The sequence below is a fragment of the Crotalus tigris genome, unplaced genomic scaffold (assembly GCF_016545835.1).
Source record: "Crotalus tigris isolate CLP2741 ecotype Arizona unplaced genomic scaffold, ASM1654583v1 scf7180000024437.13266115, whole genome shotgun sequence".
Lineage (NCBI taxonomy): Eukaryota > Metazoa > Chordata > Lepidosauria > Squamata > Viperidae > Crotalus > Crotalus tigris.
This window is the reverse complement of record NW_024100606.1, coordinates 603050-617323: the sequence shown is the minus strand read 5'-3', so window position 1 is coordinate 617323 and position 14274 is coordinate 603050. Positions and strand designations below refer to the sequence as shown.

The 14274-nt window shown below is 39.2% G+C and overlaps 1 protein-coding gene across 1 annotated transcript in view; it reads left to right on the top strand.

The window, feature by feature from the left end:
* Positions 1 to 9995, top strand: part of LOC120302773 (carbohydrate sulfotransferase 11-like) — a 46704-nt gene extending 36709 nt beyond the window's left edge. The window contains exons 2-3 of the mRNA XM_039331698.1: positions 2478 to 2560; positions 6492 to 9995. Of these exons, the coding sequence (XP_039187632.1) occupies positions 2478 to 2560; positions 6492 to 7337 (929 nt within the window). The 3' untranslated portion in view covers positions 7338 to 9995. The remainder of the gene's footprint in view (positions 1 to 2477; positions 2561 to 6491) is intronic.
* The last annotated feature ends 4279 nt before the right edge of the window (positions 9996 to 14274 follow it).

Below are 14274 nucleotides of genomic sequence, written 5' to 3'. Positions count from 1 at the left end.
CATTGCACAAGAACATCACTTAGTTGTAAGAACAGGTACAATGCATTGGGCAATTATTACTGGAAGCTGCTACTTATTGAATCTTAAGCATGAAAAGTTTTTGAGATATCCCTGCCTTAAAAGAGAATAGCAAGAGCAAAGAAAAGATAGCAGAGGAATCTCTGATTTGTTCAGCATGGATCCTAGAGAGAGGTTGTGCCGAACTAATTCAGAAAGTGTTATACTTCAATTGAAAAAGAAATAACTGTTAAGAAAACTGTTTCAAAAATGAAACTATTAGTAAATACCACTATCCTCTGATACACTTGACTTTTGAGGCTATTGGTTTGACTTATTGATCAAAGGAGTTTGTGAATATGTTACATGTTCCTTGTACCACACACTTTTCGCTTTTTAATCACTTTGAACATATAACACTATGCTATGAGATGCAGGTAGTCCTCAACTTACAACAGTTCATTTACAGACCATTCAAAGTTACAACGGCATTGAAAAAAGTAACTCATGACCATTTTTCACATGACCTTTGTAGCAGCCCCATGATCATGTGACCAAAATTCAGTTACCTGGCAACTGGTTCATACTTATGGCCATTGCTGTGCTCCAAGGTCATGTGATCACCTTTTGTTGTTGTTTTTTAATTTAAAACAAAAGCATTTTCCCGAGGGAAAGGTTGGTTATAATTAATTCCAAGATCTTATTTCAAATGTATTTGTAATTTTCTAAAATCAAAGATTTAATCACACTTTTGCTTTTTATTATTTTTTTAAAAAAGTTCTTAAATTTGTAGTTAAAACTTTCTTTTGCTAAGGACTGAAGGAAACTGTCAAACTTGGTGCTGTCAAACTTGTCAATCTAAAAGTTTTCAGTAGTTGAAAAGCAGTTGATAAGCAATTTCTGGATGTGATTTAGAAAAGGAAGCATACAAACTCAATGTCCTTTTCAAAGGCACCAACCACATTTTGAGTAAGGGGGGCATTCCTTCATTTCCCAGGGTTCTGTGCTCGCCAGAGAAGCAACTGTTTGGAACCCTTGGGGATGATCTCAAGTCTTCTCCTTGTCCAGAGAAAAATAATTGAAGAACTGGTCTACTCGCCTCTTCATTCTGCCTTGATCATTGGCTCTACTTTTCATAGAACTGTCTGCAGTCCACCATTTCTTTCTCCTCCCAGAGTCAATTGGGGCTCATGCAGCCCTTCAGTAAATTATTAAGTAAATAAAAGTTGAAGAATAAAAATATGCAAATTTAGAAAAAACATAACTATTCTTGGACTTCTGGAAAGCAATGATGAACTGAAGACTTTACTTTTAGCAGAGTTGATGACTGTAGTGGAAAATGGATCTGGTGAGTGAATTAGATCCCCAAAGTCCTCTCCAGATAAAGAAGAGGACTTAGGATCACCCAGAATGTTCCTCGCAGATGCTGTCTCTGATGAGACCAGGTGCCTCTAGGAGATTTTAGATTTTAGAGCTTTGGCAGCAAGAACAGTCATTTTTGCCCAAGCCATAGTTTCTTTGAGTTTCATGACATGGGGTGACTTTCCTTCAACGTGCAGCAAAAGAAGTTTTATGTAAGTTTAAAACTTAAAGAGAAAACTTTTATTTGGAAATAAGCAATAAAAGTTGATTAGAATGTTGATTTTGGAAAGCTTTTAAATGGCATGAGGGATCAGATGGACTGGAAGTAAGATTTGAAAAACATAAGGCATAGTTCCTGTATTTTGTTTAAAATCTTACTAATATGTATGAAAATGTTGAGTTTAAATGTAGAAAAATCTCTCCCTGGGAAAATGTGCTGAATGAAAGAAAAACATGATAACAGGAGACCTTGAAGGCTGGTTACCAGAGGCAACCAGAAAAAAATAAAGATTATAATTAAAGGAGAAGGCCACTAATATAGAATGGAAAAATTATTTTAACTGTGGAAGAATTCAAAGATATTGGCAACAACGTACCCAGAACTTTCTCTTTAGAGGATCATATAATAATAATTTTTACTGAAAATTGAAAATACAAAGAGAAAATTATTATTGAAAAAAAAGCAAAACCTAAACTATTTTTTATAATTAGTCTTGGGAGAGAAACAGGGCAGAGAACAAGTGAGACAATCCTATTATTAGATCAACTGAAACTGCACATATAAGCATACAATTTAACCAAATGCTCTTTGAGAAGGATTTTCCCACTTTGGTGCTATTTTGTCTTTCTCCCTCTATTTTTTTTTCCTAATATTTCTTTGAGGAGGAAACAGGACAATCACAAAAGGCAGATTATGTCATTTAGATATTTGGGAAAGTTCCATCATGAGGACAGGGTGGTCGTTCAACATCAATCTTAATTTAAAGAATGCTGTTCCCATCTTTACTTTTTGTATTCCTTCTCTAAGTATGACTAACCCTGTACTTTCCATGAAATAGAAAAACTTTTCCACACATGTTTAAAATCTCTCCTCCCCCCCCCCCATTTTTCTTTTCCAGCTGCAGAAGACAGGATATTGAGGGTTAGCTGGCACAGGAAATCGGGTCGAAGTCCACTTCAGACTCTTTACAAGGATGACCAGGTAAATGGACTTCAGAAAGCAAAGTAGTTGTATACAAAGAAAGAGAACAGGCTATTTATTTATTTATTTATTTATTTAATGTACATGCCACCCATCTTGGCAATCAATGTAACACTGGGTGGTTTTCAGTGCAATGAAATAGAAATATAAAATGCAATTATAAATAGGATGTTATCTGTTTAGTTGTGTCCGACTCTTAGAGATTCTATGGGCCAGGTCTCTCCACATCTCCCAAACTTAACTTTGTTCTGTGCTCTGGCTGATGACAGCTTTGATGGTGAATGACAAATAGAGAGACAATTAATAGCTGAAGAAAACTCTTTTTGCATGCAGAGAATGTGACCTTTCCTCCCCATCTCAGCAATTGCTATAAAGTTGTGTATATCGTTCTGTGAATTGGAGATTTGGACCCCGCCCACAGCTTTCACACACAAGTATTTTATTTGTAAAGTTTTTTGAGAGCCAAATAGGGTAGGTTTTCTCCACCTAATTTGGAAATACAGGATAATCCCTATGGGTGAAAGTAAGCCTTCTGTCACTGAATTCCTCATGTCCTTTTCCTTACCCTTTTGGCTGTGCAGATGTAAGAAAATAATCGGGATACACACACAAAGAAAAGCATGGAGGCCAAGTTGCTAATCCAGTCAGTACCTTTTGAACACTGGCATATAGTAAGAAGAGATGTCAGCATCTCTTTTTTAATACCTGCCAAACCATCTATTATATTGCTAAGTGATGTTGATAACTAGTCCTAGAATGAGTTGAGTTGTCTAGAATGCCAATTTTTTGTTTTAGAAATTGAATCATTCCAGATCTATTCTACTTGTCATTTTTTTTACAAACCAAAATTGGGGGATACTAACTCTCTTTGTCTCAGAAATAAGAGCTGGTTATAACCGAGAACTGAGAAAATAACTAAATGAAAGTGACTAAATGAACACCCACAGAGAGGAGTAATATATCCAGAATAACAAACTTGCCTACATATTTAAAGAATATTGCAAATGCAAATGTTTATCTAATTTGCTAACTTTAAGAGATTTCCCCTTCATGGATTACTGCCTTGTCATGGGGAAGGGGCTTGCGTAATTCAATGAAGCTATGAGCTATGCCGTGCAGGGCCACCCAAGATGGACAGGTCATAGCAGAGAGTTCTGACAAAATGTGATCCACTGGAAAAGGAAATGGCAACCCATTCCAGTATCTTTGCCATGAAAACCCCATAGACAGTACCAAAAGGCAAAAAGATATGACACCGGACAGGAAGGCCTGGAGGAACGTTGTCCATGGGGTCGCGATGGGTCGGACATGACTTCGCAACTCACAACAACAAAAAGAGGTTTACTTTAGAACTGTGAACTCAACCCTAAAAAAATTGTCCTGCTAGGCATCTTAAAAATCTACTGGCTACTGCAGCCACCTACAAACAGAAAAGCAGATTGTGAAATTGTGAAATTCTCCAGGATCTCCTACTATGAAGTGCTTGTGGGTCTCAGAGCTCTATTGGTAGTTTGACGTGAATTCTGCCTAACAGGATTTCATGATGAAAGTTGGGAATCCTGGCCTGATGTAAAACAAAGCATGGCATCAGTGAATAACAATCTGCAACACCTTGTATAGATCTTCAGGTTCACTAAACAACGGTGAATGCAAATAGAACTTCAAATAAACTTTTTGTGCAATAGCATAACAGGTGGGTAGTACTTGGATGGAAGACTGCCGAGTGCTCCCAGGGCAATAAGCTTATATTGGGGAGCAGAGAAAAAAAATCACCTGGAAGAAAGAGAGGGCAAACCACTTTCATATGCTGCCAAGAAAACTACATGGACCTCTCTGTGAAGTAACTTGAAAAGCAGAAATATCTCACATTCAGCGTCTAAAAAGCGATAAAATATGGGGAGGGGGAGGAATGAAGGAATAATAAAAACAATAAGATCCTATGACACTTCCAAGAATGAAATACATAATCTTGAGATAATATAGGAAAAGGATTAGATAAAACTATCACTGTGATACCTCTCTGAATACCTGCCCATCTTCCTACCTTGCCTTTCTTCCTTTTTAAGACTCTTTTAATGAGAAGTAATGATTTGAATAGGCGGGTTGCAAAGCAATGAACCAAACTTTAGCATAATCTTTATTTCCAGCCATGCTTCAGGTTTGTATGAAAAAAATAAAATGGTGGATCTTCAGGTTTCTATGAAGTCTTCAGGTTTCTATGAAAAAATAAAATGGCGGGTAACCATATCTCAGTTCTTTGGTTATAAGTGTGCCCATCTGCTTTCAGGGAGGGGAGTGAAGGAGGGGAGGAGTATTCTAGAGAATTGGGGGTTGGGCTAGCAGGCAAATCTTACCTGTTTGCCTTCTGGTGAAAAGCTGTTTTGTAATTGGCTGCAGCCATTGTCTTATAAAAAGAATGTGCCCCGCCACTAAAAGTCATTGAACAAGAGGGCACATATCACGTGTGCTCCGCATCCTAAATGTGCCCACCCACCCCTGACCTAAGAGTGTGTGCATCTGAAGAAGTGTACTTACGAAGTTTATGGCATACTAAATGTGCTCATCTGTCTCTCTTTATGAAAGGAGAGCTTTATATATATTTAGTCAAACTGCAAATAAGCACCTTGTTTTAACTATAATTAGGAGGAAGGAAAAGTTTTTGTCCCTATAAACAGGTTCTACTTTATGCTTTTATAAGGAAAGTTCAAAAGATATCTGAAGTCCATACATGGATAGTATCTTTCCCAGAACCAAAATGTTGCAAAAGGCCCTAAAAGTTTCAGGGATTTTTCTGAACTTTTCATTAGGTGAAGTGCTACAAAATGTCAGATAGACAGGGAAGAATTAAAAAAAAGAAGGAAAGAAGTCCACCATTAGCCAGAAGTTATAGGAAATCAAGAATAAACTCCAAGAAAGAAAGGTATTTCCTGATTTTGTCGTGAGTCATACCTTCAAGAGCCAAGCTGAAATCCCTGGTGACCTGAGGCACCCTTTTCTCCTAGGAAAGGTCTCCAATTATGGGAAGAAATGAAACTTGAAATAGCCAAGGGCAAATCATGGAGATAGACCTACATTTACAGTATTTTGGTCCAAGAGTATTTTGCTGCGGCTAAGAGCACTCAGCTGGGCATTTGGTGTAGGCCTTGATGCCCCTCCATACTAAACCAATGCATTTTAACATTGTTCATATCTATCATTCCATATCACTAAAACAAAATCAGAGATGATTGAGGAAAGGAAAGAAGCAACAGAGTCCTTCATTCAGAGGACATATCGATGTTATTTGGAAACCTTGAAAGAGCTGATGACAAATAGTATGGGAGTATTTCCATTCAGAATCCACATTTTGATGGATAGGTAAATTTTGAATTTATACCCCTCTCCTCAGTGTAGACAGATACATTCAGTTGAAATATCAATCATAGAAGCAATTAAGTTCAAAATAAATGGAACCTGTTTAGACCCTTACCATTTCCCCTCACTGTTGCTGCTCCTTAACAGCATTTCTAAGACTGAAAATGAGATACAGTATAGGAAAATTGGTTAAGTAATCTGCTTTCTAAACTGGTCCTTCCCAGTCTGATGACCTAGAATTTGTGGGCTCCAAATCTCAGATTTTGACTTTCTAGTTGGGAATTCTGAGGTTACAGTCATGTTCCACCTGAAAGGACCCCCGGGTTTACCCAGTTTTTACTTTCTGTTAACCTTTAATTCCTCACTATTAAAGGGTAAGAGCACCACTTTAAGGAGCAATTATAACCAAAGTTAAGACTACTGATGAATCTTAAAGGTGTCCAAAGATATCAGCTCCTGTGTATAGGTATCGGCAGCATGTAGGGGAGAGTATTCTTGGGATCTAATGAAAGGAGCTTGGCACATAGCATGAAGTGACTCCTGTTCCTCCTTATGTCCTTGTCTCATGTCTCCTCAGCTTGAGCAATCTTCCCTGCAGGCAACTCATCGGCACAGGAGAGAGCTGCTAAGCAGTATGTGCCATCGTTATACCCGCAAGCGACGCCTCCTAACTCCAGATGACTTGCGGCACCTGGTGGTGGATGATGTTCATGAGCTGCTCTACTGCTATGTCCCCAAGGTGGCTTGCACTAATTGGAAGAGGGTCTTGATGGTCTTGACAGGGCAGGGCAAGTACCAGGACCCCCTGGAAATCCCAGCACATGAAGCTCATGTACCTGCCAACCTTCGCACTCTCTCCGAGTACAGCACTCCTGAGATCAACTACCGCTTGCGCAACTACCTCAAGTTCATCTTTGTACGGGAGCCTCTGGAACGGCTGGTCTCAGCCTACCGTAACAAATTCACCCGTAGCTACAACACGGCATTCCATAAGCGCTACGGGACCAAGATAATCCGGCGGCACCGTCAGGACCCTAGCAGCGAGGCCCTGGAAAGTGGCGATGACGTGCGTTTTGAGGAGTTTGTGTACTATCTGTTGGATCCAAAGACCCAGCGTGAGGAGCCTTTCAACGAACATTGGGAGCGAGTGCACTCCCTTTGCCATCCATGCATTGTCCATTATGATATCATTGGCAAGTATGAGACCTTGACTGACGATGCCAACTATATCTTGCAATTGGTTGGGGCTGATGCAGGCATCAAGTTCCCCTCCTCGTCTAAGACCATCAGAACCAACAATAACCTGACTGCAAAGTTCTTCAAGAATATCAGCCCCTTCTACCAAAGAAGATTATTTAATTTATACAAGATGGATTACTTGCTCTTCAATTACACCATCCCTTCTTATTTACATCTACGATGAGGCTGGTGACAGACCCTTTCCTCATCGTTTCTGCTGTCAACCAACAGACATGGATATGAGATGCTTACAGATCTACCTATGCCCGTTTTTTTATATGTTTGATCAGCACACAGAGTTCTCTCCGTATTTTGTTCCTGTTTCAGTAGACAGAATCTAGGATGGTTTGTCTATCCTTCCTCCTGTTCTTAACCAAACAGCATTTGTTTCTAGGAAGCACTGGAACTATGTCCTTTTGTCAGGAGGTGGGAGAATCTGTGTGGAAGTAGGAGACATAATAAAATGTGCATGCATTTAGTGTGTTCAGTTATAATCCCCTCGCACCTCTCTCTTCTCCACACTGATGGAGGAAAGGGGAATATGAGCCAGAAGTGTCTAACTGCAAACAGAGGCAGAATTGTCTATGAGATAAGAGTCTTCTGTGTCTTCCCCTTTTACCATCCTTGCAGCTGGTGTTTCAGAGAACTGTATTTTCTTGGAAACAACACCCCCCCCCCCCCCGCATTTTCCTATCACGTTCTGCTGCCATGCAGTTTCCATCAATTTGCACTGGAGTGACGCTTAGTGGATTGCCCACTTGTCTGTGCAGATTTGTCTGTGTGAGAAGATCTTGACCAAAAGAAATATTTAATTATTTGCCTTGGCCTTTTTTTTTTTTTTCATGTGAATATGTTTTGGGTATGTGCAAATATTGTTGTGGTGTCCTGTTTTATGTAGGCCTAATCAAACTATGCTCCAGAATCAAGCTCTTCAGTTTAATTAGTGGACCCTCATTCAGATGGGAGAAATGAACTCCCGTAGAACTGTATTTTTTGTAGGTGATACCAAAGACACTGGGAGGGCACCAGGCTTGGGCAGTGTCCACTTGACTAGAATTCTTATATATGAAACTGGATTGAGCTCAGAGAGAGTTTTAAGAAGAGAACCGATTGTTCTTGTGGAACAGGCATTCCCCAGATATGTTTGACCAAAACCTGTCTTCTCTTGCCAGTATGACAGCACTCATTGGTGATAATGGGAATTTGGCACATTTGGAGAGCACTGAGTTGTGAAAGCTGAACAGAGCATTGATCAGAGGTTCTGCTGTGCCTTTAAATAGTATCGCCCCAGAAGACATATCTTGAGTTAATCATTAACAGTGCCTTTTTTCGTAGAGCATTGCTATAGTGTCTCAGTCATGTTTTCTGTCTAAAATAGCTGTCTCCTTTTTCTAAGCGGGAGCATCTGTTTTCCTGTAGAAATCAGGGTATGGCTGCAGAGACAGATTGCATGTGGACTTGGGCTGTACAGAGAGAAACAGAAATTTAACTGGTAAAATTGGAGGGTTGTACTTGAAGCGACAATCCTAGAAGACCACATTTAATTCAGTCCACCTGGACAGCTTTGCTTAAGTTGGCATTTTTGTCTCCACATGGTTACATTTCTATGTATACCAAAATATATGCCCTCATTTATGTAAATTGGTTGGAAGTGGAGTTATTGTACAACAGCATTCCCAACTTAGTGCCTTCTGGATGTGTTGGCTTTTAACACCCATAAGTCCCACTAAGCATGTTCAGACTGTCTGGGAATCGGGGGAATTCAAATCTAATACAGATTCTGTCGGAATAATTTGATTTATGCAATACGCTACTGAATGTACTTGTTTGCATGAAGTATTATAGGGCATACATATTAAAGACATGATTTGGTTCTGCTGATTCCTGCTGTATGAATGTGGCATTTCCACCCCGTAGTTGCTTGCTTTTATTAGGAGAGAATGAATTAATTCCCAAGAGAGGATTGAATAGTTCAGAGTTTGAATTAGTCCGTTCACTTGTGCAGCACCCCAGTATCAATGCAAGCTTTAATTTTAGGTAGCTTAGATTCTGACCATGGCTTTTTCTTACGATGAGACATTTGGCAATAAGACTGAGTGTTCTTATGGGTGGAATGATGTGACAGGAGGGCAAGGAACTTTGTGATTAATTCAGAATTCTAATTCAAATCTGTCTCCAATTGTCAGCTTTGCAAAATAGGCCAGACTAGAAGCACCCTCAGATGAACTAGATCTAACATTATTATTGTAAGATTACATTAACTAGAATCTTGTAAGTCTGAAAATACCTCTCTCCCCCATATTTATAATCAAGGAGGGTCCCTTCTGAGATGTTGGCCTCACACTCATTTCTTCTGCTGATTCAGCTGTCTCTTATCTAACTGTTGCCTAGTCTGCTTTTCTTTCTCCTGTCTCCAAAGTCATTCATGCACACCACTGCATCCAGTTTGCAATCTCTGGGATATGTAGCTAGCTTATTGGCTGGGAATTCTGCATGTTTGATCCCAGCATATATAGGAAAGGCACCAGCTTGGGAAGGGTGTTATTTACTTTGCAAGTATGTAATTACTGTACACTAACATGTAACCAGTGATGCTGTCTGCTCCTTAGTTTGCAACTTTCCCATTGCTTGACAATTAATTAATTACATTTAAAGTACCAATGAATTAGAAATCTATATTATTTAAAAATTGAACTAGGCAATTGTAGTAATCTCCTCAAAAGATTGTCTAAAACAGTGGTTCTCAACCTGTGGGTCGGGACCCCATTTGGGGTCGAACGACCATTTCACGGGGGTCACCAAACCATGCTGTCCGCCATTTTTTTCCCTTTTCCTTAGCTGTGCTACTCCCTTTTATTCTACTGGCTTTTGAAAGCCAATAGAATAGACTCTCTTGAATAGAGTCTAATTCTATTGGTTTTCAAAAGCCAATAGGAATTGTCCAGGCTGTCTCTGCCATGCTGAGCCTGCCAAAAGTCCCATTCTGCAAACTGCTGCACCAGTTGAGTAGTCCTCGACTTACGACCGGTTGAGTAGTCCTCGACTTACGACTAGTTGGGGGTCGCGGCATTAAAAAGGTTGAGAACCACTGGTCTAAAAGCATCAGGAATAAAACTTAAAATGTGAGCCAATATAAAAAATTCAGGGATCAGTGAAATATGAGAAGAAAACTTTGTTACCTAGTGATTAAACTTACTTTTAAAAATAAACATAGCTAGGACTATTATGTTATTTAGATAAAAATTCCATTGGCATATTTACTTCTAGTAAATTGATATTTATTCTTGTTCTGAACACATGTTTCTGCTAAAGTGAACAGTTCCACCCAAAATTATTTCCATTGGTGAAGTAGCCTGCAATCTTCTCTCTTCCTCCCTGGGAAATCATACTAAAGTGAATAGTATTTACCTTTGAGTAGGCAACTATAAGATTATGCTGTTGGACATAGGAAAAAAACCAGCAGAACCTGCATATGCTCAGGAACATTGCAGATTTTTTTTTAATGACTAGCTTGTGATTTGGTTTATTTGTTTTTAAATCCAACATTTTTGTTTATCTCAGTGGTAGCTTATCAGTTATTTTAACTTGTGAAGATAAAATGCAATGGGCAATTGAGAATCATATTCATCACTGAAATCCTAGCAGAAAAACAGAATACAAATGTAATAAGACATAACAATAGTATAATCAGGGAAAACAGTTAACATGCAGAATATAAATATAAACTGCATCAGGAACTTCAAATAATTTTAACAAGACAAATGTGTTAAGCAAGTGACCTCTCTAAAACAGACATGTCAAACTCGCAACGTCACAGGACAGTTTTGCCATTGCCGGCAATCAGGTGGGCGTGGCTTCCACGTGACGCATCCGGCCTGTACGCCGGCAGTTTGACATCCCTGCTCTAAAAACACACAAACCACCAAGAACCATCACTGATTGAAAGCCATCATTGCAGATGAGGCCTAGCTGCTTCACCACCAAACATTTGACATTAATAGAAGTGAAACTTCAGATATTGGTCTCAGATGTTCAGGAAGGTTATGTCCTGATTTATGTACTTTAGCTGAAGTTTATAAGGTAGTAACTGAACCAATATTATCAGAAAAATGACATGAAATCATAAGAGACGGTTAGTTTATGCATTTTTGTCCTGTAAGCAACAGGCTGTTTCTATCATATGCATTGAATTAGATTGAATTAGAAAATTGAATTAGAAAGTGATTAGGGTTTGTTTAATACCCTTGAGCCAAGACTGATTCATGCCAAGTGGCTTGTCAAGTCCCTGCAGTTTTCTTGGCATGATTTTTTTTCCTAGAAGTGATTTGCCATTGTCTCTTTCCTGAGGCAGAGAGAGAGAAAGAGAAAGAGGGAGGGAGGGAGGGAGGGAGAGAGAGAGAGAGAGAGAGAGAGAGAGAGAGAGAGAGTGAGAGAGAGAGAGAGAGAGAGAGAGAGAGAGAGAGAGAGAGAGAGAGTGAGAGAGAGAGAGAGAGAGAGAGAGAGAGAATGTGACAGGCCCAATGCCACCCAGCTGTCTTAGTGCCTAAGGCAGGACAAGAATTCCCAGTCTTCAGCTTTCTAGCCTGGTGCCTTTAACCACAATCTCACAAACTGATTCAGACGGGAGATGCATCTGTCGAGTGCAAAATACCCATTTCAAGTGAGATGTATCTGGTTTCAAATTTGGGGTGGCTTTTTCAATAATTTTGGAAGTAATTCAAGCCTGAAATGTTTATAGATTGAAGAAAACAGCCCATTTCTACACGTGAATCAGTTATTTGTTCTGCAAGTAAAATGGTTCAAACAACAAAACCATTCAAATTAAAAATGCACAGTCCTACTGCAAGTACATGTGCACATTGCTGCCTGATGAAAAATAGAGGTAATGAAAATGCAAAAAAGTGGGGGGGGGATGAGAAAAGAAAAAACCACATCCTGTGGTAATAACATTCACATGCTTATTCTGAAAGAAATCGTAAAAGCACAGAGAAGTTTACTGGTTATATTTATGGGATGAACTGAAATGAACTCCTGAACTGAAAACTAATCTAGGAACCTTGCACGTGAGATTTTAGAGTTCCATTTCTAATGAGATTGAATAAATCTTGACTAACTTCGGGCAAGCATGCCCTGTGAAGGCAACCAAATTTTGAATGTGCATGGGGGATGGCATTATTTTGTTACTAAGATTTCTCTACCCTTCATTCAGACTGCTGTTAAGAAGTGTATAGGATAAACAAAGTTTAGAAACGAATGATAGCATCATCCATAGTAGTGCCATCCACCAGTGGCAAGTCCAAACTTAACCCCCTCCCCCCAAAAAAAAATGTGCTATCCCACAACAAGGTTTTCACAAGCTTGTGGAAACTCATCAGGGAAATGGAGGGCTGTGTCCAGGAGGACAAGCTGTTCTCCATTGAAAAGGTTCAGCTACAGGATCTCTGCTGCTGGAAATATTCTACATCAGTGTTTCTCAACCCTGACAATTTTAAGGCATGTGGACTTCAACTCCCAGAATTCCACAGCCAGCATTGCTGGCTGTGGAATTCTGGGATTTGAAGTCCACATGCCTTAAAATTGTCAAGGTTGAGAAACACTGTTCTACATTAAGGCATATACAGAAACACACACACACACACACTAGAGAAGCCAATCTATCAAGTGTCACTTGTCATTGTTCTTGGCATGTAGCAGTCGATTGGTGCTCCTCTCGGCTTGGAAAGGAAGGGGTCGGAAGAGCAATTTCTCTCATCTTTGCAGCTCACCAGTGGAAGGAGTCCCAAAGTCCAGATTTCTTTCTTCCCTTAGTTCCACTAAGGCTTGGATATCCATTTATGTTAGAAGTGAAAGGAAACTATACATTCCAGGGTTTCTCCCAGTGGCTCTGATTCTTTTGTGAGGGGCTCTTTCTTTCAAACCTTGGGCTCCTTTTTCTTTCTGAACATTGCATTAGCTTCGTTATTTATTAAAATTATTTATGTGTTAGATTATATCCACCTTTTCCTGCCGGAGCTTAGGGTGAGGTACTTTAGGCACTCCACAGCCATGCCAAAATCCAAAGTCACAATTTTCTGTCTCTTTGCTACCATCCAGTGGTCTTATAAATTACTGCAGCTCAGATTTGGTATGTCCACCATAGGTAGCATTTTCCTTTCCTCTCCCCTCCCTTCAATAAAGCCTCTGTGGGTAGGTTGGGCTGAAAGAGCATGAGTGACCTAAATCTTTCATGACTGACAGTAGACTTGAACCTGGATCTTCCTTACCCCAGAGTAACATCTTGATTCCTTTGTTGGTCTTTAAAGTCTTCCCAAAACTCTTCTTCTGTTTCCAGGCAAGGCTGTTACCACACAATAACCTTCCTTCAGTGATGGAACTTTATAGGCCATCCAGATGTCATCATTTTCCACTTGTAATTTAATTTTACCCTTTCTTTTAGCTGTTCTCTTACCACACACACAGAGAGACACATTTGTTAAGGATGGAAGAATGGAGTAATTATTCGGTGCCTTTTGACTTGTCCATCTGGAAACATGCTTTTACTGCTATAATTTTTACAGGAGTTTTTTTGTTCAATACTCCTACAGTTAAATATAAATTTCTGGTACTTATAATATCTAGAAACCATATAGAGCTATAAGGACATCTTAAGGTCAGAGTGATGAACTGCAGCCATTTTAAAGAGGAATGTACTAGTTCTTTATGCAGTAAGATGCCAATTCTTTTTCTTAAATGTTTTGCTTTTTGCACATCGCCTGATGAAGAGTTCTGGAGAACATGAAAGCTTGCAAAAATATTTGTGTTAATTTTATTTAATCCTAATAAATATCTTACCTAATAAATATCTTAATGGATTTGGGTTCTTTTTTCCTTTCTTAAATTGACCATTTTTTTTTAGTTATATGTTTATTTTTTAATGTGATTTACTACATTGTAATTACAGGTTTGTTCTCTGCTAGATTCCTTTCCAGTATTGAAACTGACTGGGAAGTCTCACCATTTCCACTTGACAAGCCAGCAAACATTTCTATGAGAGTCATTATTGGATGATAGCATGTCACAACAACACATTTCAACAAGATTTTTTTTTTTTTTTAAATGGGATGCTTGCTATTTGGATTGTG